The following is a 26,587-nucleotide window of genomic DNA, read 5'->3' on the forward strand; positions in this document are numbered from 1 at the left end:
CCTCAAAGCACTTCTTGATTGTGGATAGAAAGAAAGACACAAAGTGCTGGAGTAACTCAACAGATCAGGCAGCAACTCTGCAGAACATAGCCAACCCTTCATATAGAAACCCTTTAGACTGATTGTGGTGTGGTGGAGAAAGCTGGAGAGGAGGGACTTGGCGAGTGATAAGTAGATACTGGTGAGGGGGACGGTGGGGGGGAGGGGAGGGGAGGGGGATGAGGTGGGAGGTGGGGTGTGATAGCAGATGGTTGGACAAAAGCCAGAGATGTAAAGACAAAAGGTGTGAGGTAGGATAGAGGAGGTGCAAATTGTGAAGACAGAAGAGGGAATACAGGTGTAGGAAAGGAAGGTTTATACCGAAGGTAGACACAAAATACTGGAGTAACTCAGTGGGGCAGGCAGCATCTCTGTAGAGAAGGAATGGGTGACGTTTCGGGTCGACACCCTTCTCCAGAAGGAATATAGGTGACGCAGGTGGGGTGGTGGGGAGGGATGAAGGGGAGAAATGGTTGCAAGTCCAGGTAAGACACAGGAAATAGAGGGGTGGACGAAGGGGAAAACAATTAGGGGTTGTTTGTTGGTCGCTTATCTAAAATTGGAGAAATAAATGTTTATGCCATTAGGATGTAAGCTATCCTAGTGGAATATGAGGTGCTGCTCCTCCACTTTGCATGTGGCCACAGTCTGGTCATTAAAGTCCAGAATTGATAGGTGAGTGTGGGAATGGGAAGGATATTTAAAATGGTTAGCAATTGTTAGATCCCGCATGCCTTGGCAGATCAAGTGTAAGTGTTTGACGTCTATATAGTACTCAAATGAACCAGTTGGAGCTTGGTATTGGGTCATCCACCATCATGAATATTAATGCAAATAAATGTGGTATACGGCAAAAATTTGTGGAAAGATTTGGGGGAAAATGATCCAACACTAAATTACTTTGATATAAGGAACAAGTTAAGCATGTAGAAAGGTCTTAATTATGAATGATCCATTTTCTAGGTCATTAGGAGCAGAGTTAGACAATATGGGCCATCAAGTCTACTCCACCATTCAATCATGGCCGATCTATCTTTTGCTCCTAACCCCTTTCTCCTGCCTTCTCCCCAAAACCCCTGACACCCGCCTGACATGTAATTGTTAACTGATCACTAATAATAAGTTGTTGTCTGAATCCTATCACTTGAAATAATCATATTGAGTGGGAAACTCTTCTTACTGATAATTATCAGTGTGCTGTCGGAGGAGGTAGTTGAGGCAGGGATTATTGCAACGTTTGAGAAATAATTATACAGATGCATGGATAGAATAGGTTGATAGAGATCTGGGGCAAACGCAGGCAGGTCGGACTAGTGTAGGTGGGATATTTTGGTCAGTGTGTGCAAGTTGGGCTGAAGGGCCTGTTTCCACGCTGTATAACTCCATTAATATAAATAAATAAAATTATCTCTAAAACAGTGATAATACTGAAAACAATCATGTGGTCACAAGAATAAAGACCTCACAGACATAAAATGATGCAAGATTTAGCTGTTCAGATTCCATGGTAACATAATTGGTACTTTGGGACTTGGCTGTGTTACTTTCATTGCCTCTATGATGAAGCATTGTCTATTCAACCCTTCATTATCAGGCAGAGGTTTGAACACATCCTCTGTTTGCAGTTACATCGAACTACTCACAAAACATAATTCTCAAGGAAGGGGGAGTAACAGGAGATTTATTTAGACAGGTTGAGACAAGAAAAGCAGGAGAACGTACCTTGAAATATGCACCCTACCATTACAATCAGCCTGGAGATAAACTCTGCTGCATTGAGGGGTGGGGAAGGAAACACGGTGAGCAGCACAATCACATTGAAAACCATGGGAGTGTCAGCTGGTAACCCAGCACTAAATGCCCACTAAGCAGTGATTTGTGCAAAGTTAACAAATCACACGACTTACGGATCAGATGAAAGTTCGGCTGTCCACCACATCTATATGGGAGGGATTGAGGACAAATAAACAGCTAAGCAGCAGGTTAAACAAAAATATTTTCATCCCCACGGTGGCGCAGCTGGTAGAGTTGTAGCCTTTCAGCACCAGAGCCCGGGTTCAAACCGGACCACGGGAGCTATCTGTGTGGAGTTTGCATGTTCTCCCTGTGACCGCGTAGGTTTCCTTCAGCTGTTGCAGTTTCCTCCCACATCCAAAGGACGTGCGGGTTTGTAGGTTAATTGGCCCTCTGTGAGTTGCCCCTGGTGTGTGGAGAGTGGATGAGAAAATGGGATCACATAGAACTAGTGTGAACGGATACCTGATGGTCGGCATGGACTCAGTTGCCCGAAGGGCCTATTTAGAAACATACAAACATAGAAATATAGAAAAGAGGTGCAGGAGTAGGCCCTTCGAGCCTGCACCGCTATTCAATATGATCATGGCTGATCATCCAACAGTATCCTGTTCCTGCCTTCTCTCCATACCCCCTGATCCCTTTAGCCACAAGGGTCACATCTAACTCCCTCTTAAATATAGCCAATGAACTGGCCTCACCCACCTTCTGCAGCAGAGAATTCCAGAGATTCACCACTCTCTGTGTGAAAAAAGTTTTCCTCATCTCGGTCCTAAAAGATTTCCCCCTTATCCTTAAACTGTGACCCCTTGTTCTGGACTTCCCCAACATCGGGAACAATCTTCCTGCATCTAGCCTGTCCAACCCCTTAAGAATTTTGTAAGTTTCTATAAGATCCCCCCTCAATCTTCTAAATTCTAGCGAGTACAAGCCGAGTCTATCCAGTCTTTCTTCATATGAAAGTCCTGCCATCCCAGGAATCAGTCTGGTGAACCTTCTCTGTACTCCCTCTATGGCAAGAATGCCTTTCCTCAGATTAGGAGACCAAAACTACTGTACACAATACTCCAGGTGTGGTCTCACCAAGACCCTGTACAACTGCAGTAGAACCTCCGTGCTCCTATATTCAAATCCTTTTGCTATGAATGCTAACATACCATTCGCCTTCTTCACTGCCTGCTGCACCTGCATGCCTACTTTTAATGACTGGTGTACCATGACACCCAGGTCTTGTTGCATCTCCCCCTTTCCTAATCGGCCACCATTCAGATAATAATCTACTTTCCTGTTTTTGCCACCAAAGTGGATGACCTCACATTTATCCACATAATACTGCATCTGCCATGCATTTGCCCACTCACCCAGCCTATCCAAGTAACCTTGCAGCCTCATAGCATCCTCCTCACAGCTAACACTGCCATGCTGTATGCCTAAACTAAATCATGGTATGGTATTTATTTGTCACATGAAATTATTATTTGTATGAAATTCATTTTTGTACACAGTTCAGTACATGTATTACCATACATAAACACTCGGGTACGTTAGATAAGGATCTCAGACTCAGTATACGTGTATAGCAGTAGTACACTGGGACAGTAGGCAGAGTCGCCTTTTGGTGCCATTTTCATGTCCCAGTTGTTGTAATTATACTAAACTCAATGATGACAAGACTCAGCCTGTCAGTGCTAAAGAAAAGCAGCCGTGCTCAGTTAGAGGTGCTGAACAGATGGTCCATCTTGGCTTCATCCTGGGACCACAATCCTCACAAAGCCAGCAAATTAATTTCACACCACATGACATCAAGGATCAACTGCGGGCACGAGTACAAGAAAGGCTGTGAGACCAGGCAATGACCCAGCCGTGGCACTAAAGACATGCACTCCAGTTCTTGCTGTGCTTCCAGCCAAAGTGGCACTGGTCTACCAATGACCTGCTCACCAATACCTGATAGGACCACTCAGCTTCACAACTCAAACAAGAACCAGACGGCTAGATACCAGAGATGAAACAAGTCACTGCTCTTGATGTCAATGCATCATTTGATTGAGTGTGACGTCACTGAGGCCTGGAGCAGTTGAAGGCAATGGACAATAGTGGAATATACTCCAAGGGCTGAAGGCCTATTATAATAATAATGGCTGTGGTTGTCAGCACTCCCAGGCTACAATAGTCAAATGATGTAAAGAGACTTCTCCCTCCGTAACTTCCTGGTCAATTCATCCCTTCCCACCCAAACCATCCCCTCTCCTGGGACTTTCCCTTGCAACCACAGGAAATGCTACACTTGGCGCTTTACCTCCCCCCTTGACTCCATTCAAGGACCCAAGCAGTCTTTCCATGTGCAGCAGAGGTTCACCTGCACCTCCTCCAACCTCATCTATTGCATCCGCTGCTCTAGGTGTCAGCTGCTCTAAATCGGTGAGACCAAGCGTAGGCTTGACGATCGCATCGCCCAACATCTCCGCTCGTTTTGCAATAATCAACCTGATCTCCCGGTGGCTCAGCACTTCAACTCCCCCTCCCATTCTGCATCTGACCTTTCTGTCCTGGGCCTCCTCCATGGCCAGAATGAGGCCCACCATAAATTGGAGGAGCAGCACCTCATATTTTGCTTGGGTAGTTTGAACATTGACCTCCAATTTTAGGTAGTCCCTGCTTTCTCCTTCTTTCCCCTCCCTATCTCAGCTCTCCCGCAGCCCACTGCCTCCACCTCTTCCTTTCTTCTTCCCGCCCCCCCCCACCCCCACATCAGCCTGAAGAAGGATCTCAACTCAAAACTTTGCCTATTTCCTTCGCTCCATAGATGCTGCCTCACCCGTTGAGTTTCTCCAGCATCTGCAGCACCTTCATAAACATAACATCTTTTGTAGTTGGCAGCTGTCTATGAAGGTCACATGAAGGATATTGGCCAAATGCAGGCAAATGGAACTTGCTTAGATGGGATATCTTGGTCGGCATGAACCTGTTGGGCTGAAGGACATTTTTGTGCTATATGGCTCCATGAATCAATGACTAATATTTGTGTTCATTTTTTGTGCCCTTGCAGTGCTTAAGCTACTAAAGGATGGTGCTGATCCCAATACATTGATTTCCTCAGGAGGCTCTCTGCTCCACCTGGTAAGATCATGCATCATGTGCCAGCGTTTAATAAATACAATAGTATAGTTAACATAGGAGGTATATGAGAGGACATATGAGATATCAATCCAGCTTGCTGATAGCAGGGACTAAGAAGGTGAGGCACAAAACCTATTTTCCAGTACAAATGCAGACATTTATCTGCTAAATTAGTGATTATAATGTTAATGTTCTTAAACTCATAAGTTCTAGGGGCGGAATAAGGCCATTCGGTCCAAAGTGTCTACCCCGCCATTCAATCGTGGCTGATCTATTGTACTCTCATCCCCCATTCTCCTGCCTTCACCTCATAACTCCTGACACCCATCACAATTCATTGTCACAAATAATCATTTTACAATCAATTTTAGTAGTAGATTCGTATAACATTTTTAATTTATCTGAATTAATTAATGTGAATATTATTTCTGCCTATGGATTCCAACACTTTTATATCACTCCAGTGATGATACAAACCAGAAAAGTTCATTCTGACCACTGGAGACCCGGGTTCGATCCCGACTATGGGTGCTGCCTGTACAAAGTTTGTACATTCTCCCCATGACCGCTGGGATTTTCTCTGGGTGCTCCAGTATCCTCCCACACTCCAAAGACATGCAGGTTTGTAGGTTAATTGGCTTGGTCTAAGTGTAAATTGTCCCTATAGTGTGTAGGACAGTGTTAATGTGCGAGTATCGCTGTTCGGTGCCGAACAGGTGTTTCCACGCTATATTGCTAAACTAAACTAAGCTAATCCAAACTAAAGCAAACTAAACTAAACCAAACTAAACTAAAGTAAACTACACTAAACTAAACTAAACCAAACCAAATTAATCTAATCTAATCCAAATTAATCTAAACTAAACTAATCCAAACTAAACTAAACTAAACTAAACTAAACTAAACTAAACTAAAGTGATCTGGCTCCAGGCCTCTTGCCCCCCCCCCCCCCCCCCCCCCCCCCCCTCACTCCCCCTCACTGGGGTGAATGTTAACTGCTGAATGAGCTGGCCACCTGTATCTCAGGGGCACTTGGTGAGCTGTTGAGATATGTGAGAGATGCCCTGTCCCTGGAATGAGCCGGCAGCTTTCATAGCACGCTTTAAATATTATCATTTTGTCAAATATGAAGATTGCTATCAATAATTACATTATTCTTTCAAAAAGTGAAAGCTAACAAGTAGATAAAACATTACCATGAAACAAGTAAAATTTTCAGTTTTGTTTATTGCCACGTGTACCGAGGTACAGTGAGAAGCTTTTGTTGCATGCTGTCCAGTCAGCAGAAAGACAATACATGATACAACTGATCAATTTACAGTGTGCAGATACATGATAAGGGAATAATGTTTAGTACAAGGTAAAGCCAGCAAAGTCCGATCAAGGAAAGTCCGAGGATCACCAGAGAGGTAGATAGTGGTTCAGTACTGCTCTCTGGTTGTGGTAGGATGATTCAGTTGCCTGTTAACAGCTGGGAAGAAATTGTCCCTGAATCTGGAGGTGTGCGTTTTCACACTTCCCTACCTTTTGCCTGATGGGAGAGGGGAGAGGGGAGAGGTGTGAGTGTCCAGGGTGTGACTCATCCTCGTTTATACTGCTGGCCTTGTTGAGGCAGCGTGAAGTATAAATGGAACAAAACAGTTTGTCCTTTCCTCCAAATCTCTGTAGGATATTTATCTTCACTTTTTCTTTAGTTTTGTATTTGTACTTTCATCACATTGTCTCTGAACTTGATATGTCAAGACACACACCACTTTCTGTTATGAACCTTTATACATGGATCTCATTGTTCGGAGGTTGCCCCAACTTAATCAACTCTCCACTTGAATGGTAATCTCTCTGTGATATACGTCATCACTTGATTGTCCAATGGTATATTACCCATTTTATTATTACTGCTCCAAGCCCCTCCTTTGTTCAAGATGATTTGTAGGACGTATATCTCTAAAAAATACCCACATTTACAAGGGCGTATTTTCTTTCACTGACTGTCATTGCACCTACCTCAAACACGTCCCTTGCAAGCTCATTCCATATGAACGCTGAGGCCCAGTACCAGAAGGAACAGAGCCGGCTGTACTCTTTGAGAAAGCTCTGCTCCTGCAACGTCTGCAGTAAGATGCTGCAAATGTTCTAACAATCGGTGGTAGCCAGTGCCATCTTCTTTGCTGCCGTGTGCTGGGGCAGCAGGGTGAAAGCTGCGGACACCAATAGGATCAACAAACTCATCAGGAAGGCTGGCTCCGTCCTGGGGGCAGAGTTGGATTCATGGGAGGTTGGTCTTGGAGGGGAGGATGCTCCTCAAACTGTGGAGCATCCTGGACAATCCAGCTCACCCCCTCCATGACACACTGGCCAACCAGAGGAGCATCTTCAGCAACAGACTGGTTCCACCAAGATGCTGTTCGGAACGTCACAGGAGATCCTTCTTCCATGTGGCTATCAAACTGTACATCTCTTCCCCCTTCTGTCGTGGGGTAGACTGCGACTGAGTCCCCCCCCCCCCACCATTCCCAATCTTTGACATCCTTCAAGCCCTTCCACTCGTCACTTTAATTTCATGTTTCATGTATTCTGAGTTTTTATGACTGTTGGCAGATCCCGGATTTCCCTCCTGGGGGTAAATTAAGTTCTATCATATCCTATCATATTGTATATATGAACCATTTTCTGTGAAATAAAATTATCCAGATTTAAAACATGGTTACTGATAACATTATTGCACAAAATGCGTCCTTCAACTCACAAAGGGCAATATCACAAGGTCATCTGCTGAAGCGTCCAATACTTTCACCAACGTGGCATGTTATGAGAAGAAATTAGAAGATGATTCCTAATGTGCTCCCCTCTTCCATAAACAGTGTGCTCGACATGACAACATCTTTGCTGCAGAGATTCTGATCGAAAAGGGAGTAAATGTGAATCACCAGGATGAAGACTTGTGGACCTCGTTACATGTGGCATGTGCTTGCGACAATCCCGATTTTGTTCTGCTCCTCATGGTGGTGAGTACTCCTTATGCTGGTGAGCACTTTTCCAAATGGCACTGACTTTCAAGCATAGATTAAGAGCTCAATCTGAGCTGTTTAAAAATGCTCTCTCTCAACTTCATGGAGTGATAGAGTCCTAGAGTGATACAGTGTGGAAACAGACCCTTCGGCCCTGCGTGCCCACAACAATGTCCCAGCTACACTAGTCCCACCAGCCTGCATTTGTTCAATATCCCTCCAAACCTGTCCTATCCATGTACCTGAGTAACTGTTTCTTAAATGTTGGGATAGTCCCTGCCTCAACTACATCCTCTGGCAGCTTGTTCCATACACCCACCACCATTTGTGTGAAAAATGACCCATCAGATTCCTATTAAATCTTTTCCCCTTCATCTTAAAATGTTGTCATCTGGTCCTCGATTCCCCTACTCTGGGCAAGAGACTCTGTGCATCTACCCAATCTATTCCTCTCATGATTTTATACATCTCTATGAGTTCACCTGTCGTCCTCCTGCACTCCAAGGAATATAGACCCAGCCTACTCAACCTCTCCCTTTTGCCTAGACCCTCTAGTCTTGGAAACATTCTCATAATTCTTCTCTGTACCCTTTCCTGCTTAACAACATATTTCCTATAACATGGTGGCTGGAACTGAACACACTACTCTAAATGCGACCTCACCCACGTCTTGCACAACTAGCTGGAGTTTAGAAGGATGAGGGGTTACTTATTTGAAACTTACCGAATAATGAAAGGCCTACATAGAGTGGATGTGAAGAGGATGTTTCCACTAGTGGGAGAGTCTAGGGCCAGAGGTCATAGCCTCAGAATAAAAGAATGTTCCTTCAGGAACAAGATGAGGAACAGTTTCTTTAGTTAGAGGATGGTGAATCTGTGGAGGTAACGTGAGGTGTAGACAGAGACAATGGTGGACCTCGACCCGCAACATCACCCATTAATTTATCTCCAGAGATATTGCCTGACCCGCTGAGTTGTAGGGCCTGTCCTACTTTCAGGACCTAATTCACGACCTCTGCCAAGTTTGCCTTTGACTCATACTCGCAGCATGATCGTAACGAGGTCGTGGGAAGTCGTAGGTAGGTCGTAGCAGGCCATTATGCTAGTCGTAGGTACTTGTGGCATCAAGTAGGTTAGGGCATTTTTCTAGCCTGATGAAAAATGTCCACGAGTAAAAAAGGTTGTGAATTAGGTCGTGAAAGTGGGACAGGCCCTTTACTCCAGCATTTTGTGCCTATTTCCGGTGTAATCCAGCATCTGCAATTTGGTCCCACACAATGGTGGGAAGTCTGGATTGTGTGATGGAGTGGGCTACATCTACAGCTCTGTGCTATTTCTTGTGGTCTTGGGCAGGGCGGTTCGTAATCCAAGCTCTGATGCAACCTAAATGTATTCTTTCTTTGGTGCATCTGTAGAATTTGTAAGAGTCACTGGAGACCTGCTGAATTTCCTCACTGTTCATAGGAAGAACCTGGCTGGGCCCTGCTCAGGAGCTTTATGTCAAAGTATGATTTATATCAAGAAAATGCAAGCCGCACAGGCACAGTGAAAATTGATTTTGGCATAATTAACGTCATTCAATATCACAGAAGTAACACAAAAAGCTGGAGTAACTCAACGGGTCAGACAGCATCTCTAGAGAGAAGGGATAGGTGACGTTTCAAGTTGAGGCCCTTCTTCAGACAACCCGAAACGTCACCTATTCCTTTTCTCCAGAGATGTTGTCTGACACGCTGAGTTACTCTAGATTTTTGTGCCTATCTTCGGTTTAAACCAGCATCTACAGTCCCTCCCAGAAGTAACATTCAGGCACGTTGCAATTTGATGGCACAAGTCAGTTAGTCACAGACCGCAAGTCAAGCAGCATCTGTGGATGCAAAGGGATTTCAAGTTGAGACTCGGTATTAGGACTGAGTGTAGTGAGAAGGTTTCCAGCATTTTAAAATGAAATGGAGGTGTCAAAAATAAATTGCAAAGCTTCAAGAAGACAGCAAGGGATCGGGACAGGCAGAGTGCCTAAAAATACCTATGTGTCATAATGATTCATGTGCTTTAAAGAAGGTTGAATCTGAGCATGTGTAACTGACACTGCAGTCTACTTTGGTCAGATTCGGTTCTCAGTTGTCAAAGGACAAAGGCAATCGAAAAAAACAATAAAATAAGGTCAACAGGGTTACAGGACATTTGCTTATCTGTAATCGGGTGGAATTGGGCTGTGCTTACTGTGCTTTGTCGGAGGTGCATGGTTTATAATTGTTATGACCATTTGGAAGAAGGAAAAATGCAAAAGTGCCCGCTACAGTAAACAACATATCAAAGGGAAATTCTGTATATATTAACCTTTGTTCGTTGAGCAATCTCCTACATTGCTCCCAGTTATCACTGTACTTGACTCTCTTAAATAACATCTTGATTGCCTTACCCGATTGTGTGTTTAAAGTTTCCTTTACCAAAATGATGAGACAAAAGCTTGCATGTGGTAGGTGGTATCAGGGGCATGGAACTGACAAGAAGGTGGGGCCAGGATTTTTGGGGGCAGAAGGTGGGGGGGTCAGAAAGAGGAGATAGAAGAGAGGGGCGTATTGACCCAGAGATTCATTGATAATGGTTAGAAAGCAGGTAGAGATAAAGAAAAGGAAGATGGTCTCAGGTGGGGAAGGCTGAGAGTGGCTGATAATCCAAATCCTGGATGTGACCTGAACTGATTGCTTGTGGGTTGCCTCATCGATAGGACCTCATGGAGGATAAAATGCTCAGGAATCTGGTAATGGACTGGTAGAGAATCATCAGAAGTGCAGGGTTACAGCAAGTTTAGCTTGTAAATCAGGTTAAGGGAGATAGTCACAAAATGCTGGAATAACTCAGTGGGACAGGCATCATCTCTGGAGAGAAGGAATGGGTGATGGTTCATGTGGAGACCCTTCTTCAGACTGGATATTGAACGTTGATATAGGAAAGCCTTTCCCACTGAGAGTAGGGAAGATTCAAACAAGGGGACATGACATGAGAATTAAGGGACTGAAGTTTAGGGGTAACATGAGGGGGAACTTCTTTACTCAGAGAGTGGTAGCTGTGTGGAATGAGCTTCCAGTGAAGGTGGTGGAAGCAGGTTCGTTTTTATCATTTAAAAATAAATTGGATAGTTATATGGATGGGAAGGGAATGGAGGGTTATGGTCTGAGCGCAGGTATATGGGACCAGGGGAGATTATGTGTTCGGCACGGACTAGAAGGGTCGAGATGGCCTGTTTCCGTGCTGTAATTGTTATATGGTTATATGGTTATATGATATGGAACAAACACATTGTCATATTCAGTGATCTCTGCTTCATCGCTATTCTGAGTTCAGCAGCGCTGCACTCACAGTTACCAACATTTTCTTCTCTTGGTATTGAACCAATGGACAAGGTTGTGTGTAGGAAGGAACTGCGGATGCTGGTTTACACCGAAGATGGACACAAAATGTTGGAGTAACTCAGCAGGACATTGCTGGAGAGAAGGAATGTGTGACGTTTCGGGTCAGTACCCTTCTTCAGACTGAGAGTCCGGGTTGAGGGAGACACAGAGATAAGGAAGGGTAAGGTGTGGAAATGAGACCAAAAGGGATGGGGATCAATGAAAATGTAGAATAGATCATTGTTAGCTCGGGGGGGGGGGGGGGGGGGGGGGGGGGGGGGGGGGGGGCAGTCAGACTGGTCAAAGAACGAGAATGGGGGAGGGATGGAGAGAGAGGGAAAGCAAGGATTATTTGAAGTTCGAGAAGACAATATTGTAAAGATGTGTGCTGTACTGGTTTGCCAGTTATGCTTCATCTTCTTCTGTAATGTGGCTGACTGCTGTTTTAATTAAATAGCTGGCAAAGTAAGTCATGATGTGTGAGTAGAATGCTGGCGATAGTAGTAACTGTGAAGGGTGGTTGATAAGAGCAACTGAATGAATGTTTTTGTTGTTCAGTAAGCACGTGGATGTATTGTCTGGACCAGCCTTTTCTACCACTTTAATAATTAAAAAAAAGACACAAAGTGCCGGAGTAACTTAGAGGATCAGGCAGCATCTCTGGAGAACATGATAGGCAATGTTTCAGGCCAAGATCCTTCTTCAGACTGATTGTAGTAAACTCCTCAACACCTTTGTCCATATATCACTTCAGAGGTTCAAGGAGCTGAATTAGGCCATTTGGCCCATCAAGTCTATACCGCCATTCAAATATGGCTGATCTATCGTTCCCTCTCAACCCCATTCTCCTGCCTTTGTCCCATAAACCTTACACCCGTACTTATCAAGAACCTGTTTATCCCTTGTCATCTGTGGCAAAGAATCCCACAGATTCACTATCCTCTGACTAAATACATTTCTCCTCATCTCCTTCTTAAAGGAACATCCTTTTATTCTGAGGCTATTCTGGTCCTAGACTCTCTCACTAGTGGAAACATCCCCTCCACATCCACTCTATGCAGGCCTTTCACTATTGGGTAAGTCTCAACATGGTCCCCCCCCCCCCCTCAAGATCTACTTGCTAGGCCTTTCGGGTGATAAAAAGCTTTGTGTCAGTATCTCCTCTTACAATGATCATCAGTGAATTCACATGTTAAAAATATTATGGGATATTTCTAAAAAAAAGTCAAACAAATTACTTTGGTATTTGGTATGGATTGTTGCTTTTGTAAGAACACCCAAAATTTTGGCCATGTTAAAAAATGTTTAATTGCCCAAGTTTGTACCTTCAACTCATTTAAATATCACTCAACACAAAATCTGTTATCAATCAATGCAGTTGTGTGGCATGTTGAAACAGCCATTTTATACCGATCATTCTGAAGAAGGGTTTCGACCCGAAACGTTGCCTATTTCCTTTGCTCCATAGATGCTGCTTCACCTGCTGAGTTTCTCCAGCTTTTTGTCTACCTTCGATTTTCCAGCAGTTCCTTTTTAGCTATTTTATACCACCTTGCGCCATTAAGACATCATTCATATGTTTAAGAATGCTAACTTAATAAAGTTTGCTGATTGCAGCTCAAAAAATGTTTACCATACAAAAGAATATTGAAGGATCAGTGAGGAGAGAATCTGTTCTTAAAAATCTGTGATTTCTTTGTGCTGAATAAGCATATCTTCTGCACAGTGCATGTAAAATGCAAGCAATAAAATGTGGATGTTGATTTGAATTATTCTGGAGCATCTCTAATGTTTTCCCGAAGGAGATTAAATAAACCTATTAGGTTTGATATTAATGTTAATAAAACCTGAGCTGTTGGAATAGGTAGGTTCAATGTCATAAAATCATGTCTATGTTAATCAAATAAAAACAATTAACGTCAACAAATAGTGATTTAAATCTTGCTGATGATTGTACTGCAATGTGAGAGACATTTTAATTCAGAACTTCACAGAATGTAGTTCATGTATGGGTGTAGATGCCTTACAGAATAGATCACATGGATTACAAAAAGCAGCAAATTGAGTCATGGTGTCAGACAGCATGAAAACAGGCCCTTTGGCCCAACTCATTCATGTTGACCATGACACACAGGGTTGTCCCATTTGCCTGCTTATGGCCCATATCCCTCTCAACCTTTCCTATCCTTATCCAAATATCTTTCAAATACTGCTCCTCTACCTGCCTCAGCTACTTCACCCGGCAACCCATTCCAAATACCTACCACACTCTGTGTGAAATGGTTTCCCCTTTGGTTCCTTTTCAATCTTTCCCACTCTCACCTCAAACCTCAATAAGATTTTCACCTCACTGCAAGGAATACATTGCAACATTTCTCCCTATGGCTCAAGCCGTCAAGTCCTGCCATTATCTTCTTCTTCTTCTTCTTGCGTATGACGTGCACAGCCTAAAGTAGTAAGACAACTTGTTCAGTTTGTTGGTACACAAAATTGCTGGAGAAACTCAGTGGGTGCAGCAGCATCTATGGAGCGAAGAAAATAGGCGACGTTTCAGGCCGAAACCCTTCTTCAGATGGGGGGTGGGAGGGGAGAAGGAAGGAAAAAGGGGAGGAGGAGGAGCCGAGGGCGGAGGGATGGGAGGAGACAGCTCGAGGGTTAAGGAAGGGGAGGAGACAGCAAGGGCTAGTAAAATTGGGAGAATTCAACATTCATACCATCAGGATGCAAGCTGCCCAGGCGGAATATGAGGTGCTGTTCCTCCAGTTTCCGGTGTTGCTCACTCTGGCAATGGAGGAGCCCCAGGACAGAGAGGTCGGATTGGGAATGGGATGGGGAGTTGAAGTGCTGAGCCACCGGGAGTTCAGGTAGGTTATTGCGGACTGAGCGGAAGTGTTCGGCGAAACGATCGCCCAACCGCCGCTTAGTCGCCCCGATGTAAATCAGCTGACATCTAGAGCAGCGGATGCAGTAGATGAGGTTGGAGGAGATACAGGTGATCCTTTGTCGCACCTGGAACAATTGCTTGGGACCTTGAATGGAGTCGAGGGGGGAGGTGAAGGGACAGGTGTTGCATTTCTTGTGGTTGCAACGGAAAGTGCCCGGGGAGGGGGTGGTGCGGGAGGGAAGGGAAGAATTGACAAGGGAGTTGCCGAGGGAGCGGTCTTTGCGGAAGGCAGACAGGCTCCTCCTCCTCCCCTTTTTCCTTAATTCTCCCCTCCCACCCCCCCATCAGTCTGAAGAAGGGTTTCGACCCAAAACGTCGCCAATTTTCTTCGCTCCATAGATGCTGCTGCACCCGCTGAGTTTCTCCAGCAATTTTGTGTACCTTCGAACTTCCAGCAACTGCAGTTCCTTCTTGAACACTTGTTCTGTTTAATCTTCTGTTTGTGCATGTAGCAATGTTACAAAATTTTGAGATTTAAAAAATCAAGTCTGCAATTTATCCCATCAGATAAAGCATAACAATAAGTTTAATTTGACACCAAATTCACTTTCATATCTCAAGTATTAAAAAGGTTATGGCCATTTCCAATGGACCCTCATTACAGCTCAATGGTGGAGTCCAGAACCGGGGGCCATAAGAATAAGTGGTACGCCATTTTCAAATCGGAGATGAGATTTTTACACTTTTTAATTTACAGGCCAGGAGTTGTGAGTCAATGCTGAAATCTCTGCCCATCAAATCGGGTTTCTGGTGGGTTCAGTTGAACGGATGGTTTCAAGAGACAGCGCTGGATAGGGCCCTCAAGGATAGCAGAAATCAGGGGAAATGGGGAGAAATGAACTACTCGCATAGAAACTTTAATTACGGATTGTGGATATATGCCCCATTTAATGCCAAAATGATCATACATTGAATGGTGGCTGCCCTGGGGCTGAAGGGTTGCGAATGGCCAGTACTCCTGCACCTATATAACTCTATTGCCTATTGTCATGGCATTTTTGAATGGCCTGTGTGAAGGATTATGTGCATTCACCCTATCTATTCCTCTCATGATCTTAAACACTCCTCAGCCTCCAGTTGTTGCCTGACCTCCAAAGGTCCTAACATCTGTGGAGAGAATGTTTTGTGTCAGAACCCTTCTTCAAACTCAATTTGCATTCAAAGGGACTAACAAATACAGAGAGGGACTAACGAAGGAACTAACAAATAAAACAATACAGGGACTGAATTCTCTCCAGAGATGTTGCCTGTCCCGCTGAGTTACTCCAGCATAATGTGTCTATTTTCATTTTAAAACAGCATCTGCAGTTCAACATTTCAAGGTCAGTTTATTGTCACATGTACCAGTTAAGGTACAGTGAAATCCGAGTTACCACACAGCCATACTAAGTGAAAAGCAACACAGCCACATAAAAGTTAACATAAACATCCACCACAGTGGATTCCACATTCCTCACTGTGATGGAAGGCAATAAAGTTCAATCTTCTTCCTCTTTGTTCTCCCGCGGTTGGGGCAGTCAAACCATCCGCAGTCGGGGCGATCAAAGCTCCCACAGCCGATGATCGAAGCCCCCGTAGTAGTGATCAAAACTCCCACATCGGGCTGGTTGGAACTCTCTCTGCATCATGGAGCTCCCGAGTCGGCCTCTTCTTATCAGAGACCACGGGCTTCACAATGTTAAAGTCCACTGGCCCCCGCGGTTGGAGCTTCGATCCCCGGCAAAGGGATCGCAAGCTCCACGATGTTAAAGTCCCGCAGACTCCCACCGCTTGGAACGCCGGTTTGTTTTCCAGGAAAGGCCGCCAACTCCACGATGTTAGGCCTCAGTGAGGATGGAGATATGGAAAAAAATCGCATCACTGTCGAGGGAAGAGATTGAAAAAAAAAGTTTCCCCCACCCCCCACCCCCCCACATAAAACAAACCAAGGAACACTAAAACATACTTTTTAACACATACTAAAGATAACAAAAAAGAAAAAAGGACAGACAGCCTGTTTGCGAGGCAGTTCCTTCCTAAACAAATATTGGCGTTTGGCAACTTTTCTAAGCAAACACCAAATCCATATTATGACATTCATTTTTCTCGAGGCGTTTTTGAATCCTTGTTGCAATTATATAGGGCTTCAGTTTGATTCTTTCTGAATTTGTGGGCCATAAACTGTCTTTATGGTACTGCCAATACACAGAAACATAAGGAACTGCAGATGCTTGTTTACCAAAAAGTGACACAAAGTGCTGGAGTAACTCAGCAGGTCAGGCAGCGTCTCTGGAGAACATGGATAGGTGATATTTTCACCGCTGAGTTTCTCCAGCTTTTTTGTGTAACCTTGGATAGGTAATGTTTTGAGTCGTGATCCTTCTTCAGACTGAGGGGGAAATAAAGCTGTGAGAGGGGGGGGGGGGGGGGGGCAGGACAAAGCTTGGCAAGTGATAGGTGGATACAGGTGAGGGGGGTGAGGTGTGGGGGGGGTGGGTGTTCCATCTGCTGATGATTGGACAAATGGCAGAGATGAAAAGACAAAAAGTGTGAGATATGGAGATAATTCTGAAAAGGTATGAATTGTGAAGCCAGCAGAAAGAATGTAGGTGGATGTGGATGAGAGAAATGGGTGTGAATCCAGGAGGGGCACTGGGATGAGAGGGGGCAAAAAGGAGGAGGGAGATGGCAGATGGTGGATTGTTTGTAGGTTAATTACTGAAAGTTGGAGAATTCAAAGTACATACCTATCACTCTGGGCGGCATGGTGGTGCAGCAGTAGAGCCACTGCCTCGCAGTGCCAGAGACCCTGGTTCGATCCTGACTACGGGTGAGGTCTGTACAGAGTTTGTACGTTCTCCCCATGAACTACATGAGTTTTCTCTTAGATTTTCGGTTTACTCCCCCACTCCAAAGCTGTGCAGTACATATATGTAGGTTAATGGCTTGGTATCAATATATAATTGTCCCTAGTGTTTGTAGAGCATTGTTAAAGTGCGAGGATCGAAGGGTCTGTTTCCACACTGTATCTCTAAATTAACCTAATCTCCCACAGCCCACAGTCTCCGCCTCTTCCTTTCTTCTTCCCGCCCCCCTAACCCCACATCAGTCTGAAGAAGGGTCTCGACCCGAAACTTCACCAATTCCTTCGCTCCATAGATGCTGCCTCACCTGCTGAGTTTCTCCACCATTTTTGTCTACCTTCGATTTTTCCAGCATCTGCAGTTCTTTCTTAAACATAATCTAAACCGTTGTTATTATACATAGTTAGCCACTCTTCCTGCACATATTGTTCGATTATCAAAAATATTTGTGAAGGAAATTCCTAAGTATGGGACCAAGTTCATTGTAACCACGGCTGTATCCAAAGTTGGGAAAAAGGGATAGCATTGGATATTGAAAGAAAATATAGAAAATATATTAGCAACATATATTGCAGGTGGCATGGTGGTGCAGCGGGTAGTGCTGCTGCCTTATAGTCACAGAGACGTGGGTTTAATCCTGACCATGAATGCTGTCTGTACAGAGTTTGTGCATTCTCCCCGTGAATTGCGTGGGTTTTCTCTGGGTGCTCTGGTTACCTCCTACACTCCAAAGACGTATAGGTTTGTAGGTTAATTTGCTTGGTAAATGTTTTAATTGCCTCTAATGTATGTAGGATGGTGTTAATGTGCAGGGATCACTGGTCGGCATGGACTCGGTGGGCCGAAGGGCCTGTTTATGCACCGTATCTCTAAACTAAACCACATTAAACGAAACTAAACAAAATAGAGTACACTATTAATATAAGCAAATGATGATCTAATGGTATTTTCACATCAGAAATAATGTGTATTATCTGATAATCATTTCATTTTTGTTCTCAGGCTGGAATTAATGTTTTACTCCAAGATGTTAATGGAAATATTGCATTGGATTATGCAATGGATGGCACGGAAACAAGTTTCATCCTTCTTGGACATCTGGAAGATAATGGTACATATTTAATATTCTGTAAAAGTTCTAGGCACAGTTAAATCTTAAGATTAATTTCTATGCTTGGAATTTTTTTTACCATTTGAATACCATGTACTTTTCAGTTTGATTTACTTGGCAACATATTGGAATGTGAATTTGAGAGATCAGTCATGACAGTACACATCTAGTCATGAGAGGAAGCCATTGAGTCGGCAATTTTGGGCTAATCCTTTTGTAATTCCTTCCTCTGACTTCTTTCAGTTCAGGTCAGTTTAGTTTATTGTCACGTGTACTGAGGTACGGTGAAAAGCATTTTTGTTGTAACCAGTCAGCAGAAAGAAACTATCCCTGAATCTGGAGGTGTGCGTTTTCACACTTCTATACCTTTTGCCTGATAGGAGAGGGGGGAAGAGGGAGTGGCCAGGGTGCAAATCATCCTTGATTATGTTAGACAATAGACAATAGGTGCAGGAGTAGGCCATTTGGCCTTTCGAGCCAGCACCACCATTCAAGGTGATCATGGCTGATCATCCCCAATCAGTACCCCTGCCTTCTCCCCATATCCCCTGACTCTGCTATTTTAAGAGCCCTATCTAGCTCTCTCTTGAAAGCATCCAGAGAACCGGCCTCCACCGTCCTCTGAGGCAGAGAATTCCACAAACTCACCACTCTCTGTGAGAAAATGTGTTTCCTTGTCTCCATTCTAAATGGCTTACTCCTTATTCTTAAACTGTGGTCCCTGGTTCTGGACCCCCCAACATCGGGAACATGTTTCCAGCCTCTAGTGTGCCCAAGCCCTTAACAATTTTACATGTTTCAATGAGATTGCCTCTCATCCTTCTAAACTCCACAATGTACAAGCCCAGCTGCTCCATTCTCTCAGCATATGACAGTCCCGCCACCCCAGGAATTAACCTTATTAACCTACGCTGCACTCCTTGTCGAGGCAGCATGAGGTATAAATGGAGTCAGTGGAATGGAGATTGGTTTGTGCGATGGTTTGGGCTGCGACCACAATTTGCTGCAATTTCTTGGGGTATTGGATACAGCTGTTCCCAAACCAAGCTGTGGGGCATCCTGATAAAATGCTTTCTATGGTGCATCTGTAGAAGTTGGTGAGAGTTGTAGGGGACTTGCTGAACTTCCTAAGCCTTCTAAGGAAGTAGAGGTGCGGTGTGCTTTCTTGGTCGTTGCTTCAATATGGGTGATCCAGGAGACATCATTGGTGATATTGACTCCTCGATGATGTTTTCAACCATCTCTACTTCGACGCCGTCAATGCAAACTGGGGTCTGTCTACCGCTTCCCTTCCTGGTGGATGGGGGGGGGGGGGGGGGGGGGTTGAAACCAAAGGAAGTTCTCGACCTCCATCCTGGGTCCGTCTCTAGAACAGAACTTTGGTGCCCTTTGATTTGACTATTTGCATACCTTAGGTATGTGCATAGAATATTCCCGTGACTTGTTATATTAAAGGAATAACAAACTTATCAGGAAGGCTGGATCTGTCCTGGGGGTGTAGTTGGATTCATGGGAGGTTGGTCTTGGAGGGGAGGATGCTCCTCAATCTGTGGACCATCTTGGACACTACAGCTCACCCCCTCCGTGACACACTGGTCAACCTGAGGAGTAGCTTCAGCAACAGACTGGTTCCACCAAGATGCAGCACAGAACACCACAGGAGATCCTTCTTCCCTGTGGTTATCAAACCGCACAACTCCCTCTTCTGTCATGAGGTAGACTGACTCCCCTTCCTCCACCCCATCTCCCCAATCTTTGCACATCCCCAATCCCTTCCAGTCGTCACTTTAATTTCATGTTTCATGTATTTTATGTTTCATTTTATGTTGGCAGATCAATTTCCCTTCTGGGATAAAGTTCTATCATGTCGTAGTGTATCGTACATGTGATAATAAGTATTCATCCAGTCATTCATTCATTCATTCATTCATCATTCATTCATTCATGCATCATTCATTCATTAATTCATTCGTTCCTCCCCCTCTTCCAGCCATAAAATGGTTCAAGGCACTGCATCCCTGGTAAAGCCATACAGCTGGGTTTGGTTTGGTTACATGCCTGGTCCACTCTCGTGGTCATCCACACTGGTTGCACAATGTTCTTGCAGGCCTGTAATGACCACTCACCTGGAGCATGTTTTGATTCTCCAGCTCTGGCTTAGCACCCACCCACTTTCTTCATCATCGCAGTCAGCATATTCTGATGGGAAGCTCGTCTTTTGGTTGGGCTGCACATAGCACAGCACCTTCTATGTCAGGATAAAGTGCTTCATGTTAATAGTCTGAAGAGGGGTCTCGACCCGAAACATCACCCATTCCTTCTATACAGAGATGATGCTTGTTCCACTGATTTACTCCAGCATTTTGTGGGTGTCTGCAGTCTCCAGCATGTGCAGTTCCTTCATAAACATATAGATGTGAGGTTATCCATTATCCATTTTGGTGGCAAAAACGGGAAAGCAGATTATTATCTAAATGGTGGCCGATTGGGAAAGGGGGAGATGCAGCGAGACCTGGGTGTCATGGTACACCAGTCATTGAAGGTAGGCATGCAGGTGCAGCAGGCAGTAAAGAAAGCGAATGGCATGTTGGCTTTCATAGCAAGAGGATTTGAGTATAGGAGCAGGGAGGTTCTACTGCAGTTGTACAGGGTCTTGGTGAGACCACACCTGGAGTATTGCGTGCAGTTTTGGTCTCCAAATCTGAGGAAGGACATTATTGCCATAGAGGGAGTGCAGAGAAGGTTCACCAGACTGATTCCTGGGATGTCAGGACTGTCTTATGAAAAAAGACTGGATAGACTTGGTTTATACTCTCTAGAATTTAGGAGATTGAGAGGATACTTATAGAAACTTACAAATTCTTAAGGGGTTGGACAGGCTAGACGCAGGAAGATTGTTCTCGATGTTGGGGAAGTCCAGGACAAGGGGTCACAGCTTAAGGATAAGGGGGAAATCCTTTAAAACCGAGATGAGGAGAACTTTTTTAACACAGAGAGTGGTGAATCTCTGGAACTCTCTGCCACAGAGGGTAGTTGAGGCCAGTCCATTGGCTATATTTAAGAGGGAGTTAGATGCAGGCCCTTGTTGCGTAGGGGATCAGAGGGTATGGAGAGAAGGCAGGTACGGGATACTGAGTTGGATGATCAGCCATGATCATATTGAATGGCGGTGCCCGAAACATCATCCATTCCTTCTATACAGAGATGATGCTTGTCCCACTGATTTACTCCAGCATTTTGTGGGTGGTTGCAGTGTAAACCAGCATGTGCAGTTCCTTCATACACATATAAATAGATGTGTCCCATATTCTTGATAAATACAATATAAGTACAGCATAGCAAGCTTTATATAATGTTTTATATAGAAGCTTTATTTAGAAGGAACTGCAGATGCTTGAAAAGCAAAGGCAGACAAAAATGCTGGAGAAACTCAGCGGGTGAGGCAGCATCTATGGAGCAAAGGAAATAGGCTACGTTTCGGGTCGAAACCCTTCTTCAGACTTTATATTGTGTTTTTGTGCAAGTGTTTGGGTTAGGTCAGGTGTGGAAAAAAAAGCACTTGGACCCAGTTGAATTTGGATTAGTTGTTGTGCTGGAATGTAACACCAACCCGTAAAGTTTTTATTTGATGTAAAGCATTTGGTGGCATTTTGCGGTATTGAAAAGAATGGCATGAATCTAAACCATTCCTTATTCACACTCTTGAAATATCACAGCGACCATCTCCCCAAGATCACCATTTCTCCATCATTAGCAAAAATGCCCACATTTGAACAATGAAGCTGTCTTCTCTAGTGATAAAATTAACAGATTCCTTGGGCCCTGGTTAGCTATCACCATCATCATTACATTGAGAAAATAAACCTCTTGGCAGCAATTGTAAGCATTAACATCTGCTTGTTCATTAGCCATAATAGTTTACGGTCGTCTTGATGGGCAAACAGAAAGCTGCGTGTAAGTTCTCAGATCATTAGTTTTGCTGAAACCTAGAAAGAAAATAGATTATCATTGTCATGTGAAATGATGCATATCCACAAAGGGTTTAGGTTGTTTCCTCATTTATATTATAATAATAATATGAAATGTACAGGAGGGAACTACAGATGCTGATTTAAACTGAAGATAGACACAAAGCTGGAGTAACTCAGTGGGACCGGCAGCATCTCTAGAGAGAATTAATAGGTGAAGTTTCGGGTCAAGACCCTTCTTCAGACTGAGGGTTTGAGGAGAGCGAGACTAGAGATAAGGAAGAGTAAGGTGTGAAAATGACAGATCAAATGAGACAATGCTCAAAGAAATATAGAATTGTACATTTTTAACAGAAAAGTAGAAAATTAGGAAATAGGTGCAGAAGTATCCTTCGAGCCAGCTGATCATCCAAAATTAGTACCCCATTCCTGCTTTTTCCCCCACATCCCTTGATTCCGTTAGTCCTAAGAGCTATTAGCTATGGGGAAGGTGACAACGAGGCATACAATCAGTTAGTGGGCTGAAAAATGGTTCATGGAATTTAATGCAGATAAGTGTGAGATATTACATTTTGGGAAGTCAAACCAGGGTCGGAACTTCACCATGGATTGCAGGGACCTGTGGGAGCAACTCAATGGGAATCTGCAACATCTGTGGAGGCAAATTGACACCTGACATTTGGGTCTTTGGGGAATTTTGATAACATGACTTGATGAGTTTTTTTGGAGCCCAATTCGTGAACAAAACGTTTCTAAAAAGATTTATATTTTGGGGCCATTCAAACCGAATGGAAATTTAATTGCACAGAACTACGTGTCCAATCAATACCACAGCTTAAAGCATTTCAGCAATCGTGTGCCACCCAATATAGATGTTTCTCTGCAGACTAAAATCAACCTGGAAAATCTAACATGGGTTTTTAAATCTGTAAAATAGAAAGAGTTATTCGTCTAAAGTTTGAAATGAAAACTTTGCAGAGAGTGAAAAATGTTCTTGGTATGAAATGATGGCTGAAGGTTTATATCAGCTTTATAAATTAGATAAACAAACTTAAGAGATGCAAGATGGCAACAATGGTAGAATATACACCAAATGTTTTTTCTGACGACCAACACTGGTGATGAACACAAAATGCTACAGTAACTCAGGCAACATCTCTGGAGAGAAGGAATGGGTGACATGTCGGGTTGAGACCTTTCTTCAAACCAACCAATGTTTCCATTCTTGTACCTGTAGCTCCCAGCCGTTCCATGTCAAATAGAAGGTAAACAGTCTCTTTTGTTATCTAGCAGATAATTGTTGACTGATGAAATGGCATTTTATCGCTGATTTCATTTATATACCCAAACAATCTTCCATAAAATTATGCAGAATACAACAACAAAAAAGACCAAGCAGCTTAATTGGTCAAAGTTAGCATTTATCCTCTGCATGAGCTATCGTTATTCTCAATAGCATCTAATTCTATTTCTTTCTCTCTTGTGTTTATCAAAGTTGTCTTGACATGCAGTACCTGCATACTATCTGACTCAAATTGCCAGCTGCAGCTTCTATATTCTTCAAACATTGGATAAAAATATTTCTCCTAAAGTTCTTTTTGGATTTTTAAGTGACTTGTTCATATGACTTCTGTTTTGGTGCTTTTCCCAAGAAGTAAGAGTGAAGGGCCTGTCCCACTATACAAGTTTACCCAAGAGCTCCCCCGAGTTAAAAAAAATCAAACTTGTGGTAAGTACGTAGAATGTATGTAGCGGGTACGTCGGAGCTCGGGACGTCTTTTAGCGGCTCGTAACGCTAACGGCAGGTACTCGGGGAAAAGCGGTAAGCTTGTGAAGATTTTTCAACTGTGAAATATGTCCACGAGAGCCCCGAGTACCTACGAGCGGCTATTACCGTAATTCTCCAAGTTCTAATCAGGGGAAACTCTTGAATTACCTCTTACAGTGGAACAGGCGCTTTATACCAACTTGTCCATGCTAAACAAAGTGCTTTCCTGAACTGGCCCTCTGCCTTTATTTGCCCCACATGCCCCTAAACATGCTTATCCTTGTGGTAGTCCACCACACATCACACCACAAAGTGGTCGGTGTGAGCGAGTTGGGCTGAAGGGCCTGTTTCCACACTGTATCACTCTGTGACTCTATGACATGGATCAGCACATTTCGGGGCATGTAGGCCAAATAAATACGAAGAGGACCAGTTCAGGAAAGCACTTTGTTCCACATATCTGAGGAAGGATGTGCTGGCTCTGGAGAGGGTCCAGAGGAGGTTTACAAGAATGATCCCAGGAACGAGTAGGTTAACCTATGATGAACATTTATTGGTACTGGGCCTGTACTCACTGTAGTATAGAAGAATGAGGGGGGAGACCTCATTGAAACATACAGAATAGTGAAAGGCTTGGACAAAGTGGATGTGGTGAGGATGTTTCCATTAGTGGGAGAGTCTAGAACTAGATGTCATAGCCTCATAACTAAAGGATGTTCTTTTAGGAAGGAGCTGAGGAGAAATTTCTTTAGTCAGAGAATGGTGAATCTATGGAATTATTTGCCACAGAAGTCTGCAGAGGCCAAGTCAATGGATATTTTTAAGACAGAGGCAGATGGATTCTTGATTAGTACAGTTGACAGAGGTTATGGGGAGAAGGCAGGAGAATGGGGCTAAGAAGGAGATATAGATCAGCCATGATTGAATGGCGGAGTAGACATGATGGGCAGAATGGCCTAATTCTACTCCTATTCCTTATGACTTTATTTAAACATTGGAGCTTTTGCCAAATCTACCACTTTCTCCGGCAGCTTGTTCCAGACACTAATTACCCTCTGTGTGAAAATCTTGTCCTTTAAATCTTTGTGTGGTCACCTTAAACTTATAGTTTTACATTCCCCTACATTGAGAACCAGGGGAACTCCACCCAAGTTCCATCTGAGGGAAGGGGGTGGAGGAGGTGACCTCTACAGGATGCGGAAATAGGTGGTGTTGGGATCATGGTGAATGTGGTGGTAATGTTGGAGAATTATGTTTTGGATGCGGAGGCCGCTGGGGGGAAGGTAAGAACCAGGAGACCTCTATCCTTGTTCTATTTGAAGGGGAGAAGAAGGAAGCGCAGAGCTGGAAGGCACAGAAGACGCATAGTTGAGGGACCTATCTACAGTAGTCAGGAGGGAAACCATGTTTACTAATGAAAGAGTTTACACATCTCAGATGTCCTGGAGTGGAAAGCCTCATCTTGGAAGCAGATGTTGGGGAGATGTAGAAGATGAGAGAACGGGGTGGCGTCCTTGCAAGAGACAGGGCGGAAATAGGTGTGCTCCAGGTAACAATGGGAGTCAGTGTGTTTGCAGTAGACATTAGTCGATAGTCAGTGCCCTATGAAGGAGACAAAGGGATCAAGAAAGAGAGAGAGGTGTCAGAGATAGTCCAATTGAATTTGAGGGCAGGGTTAGTGATAAAGGTGATGAAATTAACTAATTCTGCATGGGTGCAGGAGGCAACCCTAATGCAGCCATTGATGTAGCAGATAAAAAGTTGGGGGATGGTGCCAGTGTACCTTTGGCACAAGGACTTTTCAATGTGACTAATAACATGGCAGGCATAGCTGGGGCCCATGTGAGTTGACTTGGCCAGTTAAAAAAGCAGTATGACCAGCGGGGAACCAAAGCACAGAAGCAGATTCTCAGAAATAATATATTTTGACAAAGCACAAAGGGTCAAACAAAGAGGCAAGGTGAGATAGGAAGATAAAAATATTGGATACAACTGATAAAATGAATGGAGAGTTCAGGTTTAAGTGTAAAGAAGTAAATAAAGCTAAATGTTACAAAAAATAATAAAAGGTCAAATCAAAAGTCAAATAGTGAATATTGCATTCCGCTGCAAAGACATGACTACAGAACCACATAGATTGGGACCTTAATATTGAAGAATATATGGCATTAGGAGAGGATAAGTATCAGGTGAAAGGCAGGGGAGTGGCTTTGTTAATTGTTGTTCCCCCCCCGCCACGGGTACCATGTAATCCCGTGCTACCTGCTCCATGGACGGATAGTCGGCGACTAAACCGTCTCCCCCACCTGGTTTGCCAGGTGAGGAGGGGGCTGTGGACCCGCAGCAGGACCAAAAACAAGACCTGTCAAATGGTGAATGAGCTTCTAGCGAGCCAACGGCCATCCACACTTCAGTAGAAGTTGCAATCACTGTCATACATAGCATTGTAAGGAGTGAAGAAAAACATGAAATGTAATTCTTCCCTCTCCTCTCCTTGCTTCTCGAAAGAGAAGTTGTTGTTAATAATATTTTTTAGTTTAGTTTAGAGATACAGCACGGAAACAGGCCCTTTGGCCCACAAAGTCCACGCCGATCAG

The 26,587-nt window shown here is 43.9% G+C and overlaps 1 protein-coding gene across 1 annotated transcript in view; it reads left to right on the top strand.

Moving 5' to 3' along the window:
• myo16 (myosin XVI) overlaps positions 1 to 26,587 on the top strand; it is a 278,895-nt gene that overhangs the window by 12,095 nt on the left and 240,213 nt on the right. The window contains exons 2-4 of the mRNA XM_055637409.1: positions 4,883 to 4,953; positions 7,815 to 7,958; positions 18,146 to 18,254. Coding sequence (XP_055493384.1) covers positions 4,883 to 4,953; positions 7,815 to 7,958; positions 18,146 to 18,254 — 324 coding nt within the window. The remainder of the gene's footprint in view (positions 1 to 4,882; positions 4,954 to 7,814; positions 7,959 to 18,145; positions 18,255 to 26,587) is intronic.

The sequence above is a fragment of the Leucoraja erinacea genome, chromosome 6 (assembly GCF_028641065.1).
Source record: "Leucoraja erinacea ecotype New England chromosome 6, Leri_hhj_1, whole genome shotgun sequence".
Taxonomy (NCBI): domain Eukaryota; kingdom Metazoa; phylum Chordata; class Chondrichthyes; order Rajiformes; family Rajidae; genus Leucoraja; species Leucoraja erinaceus.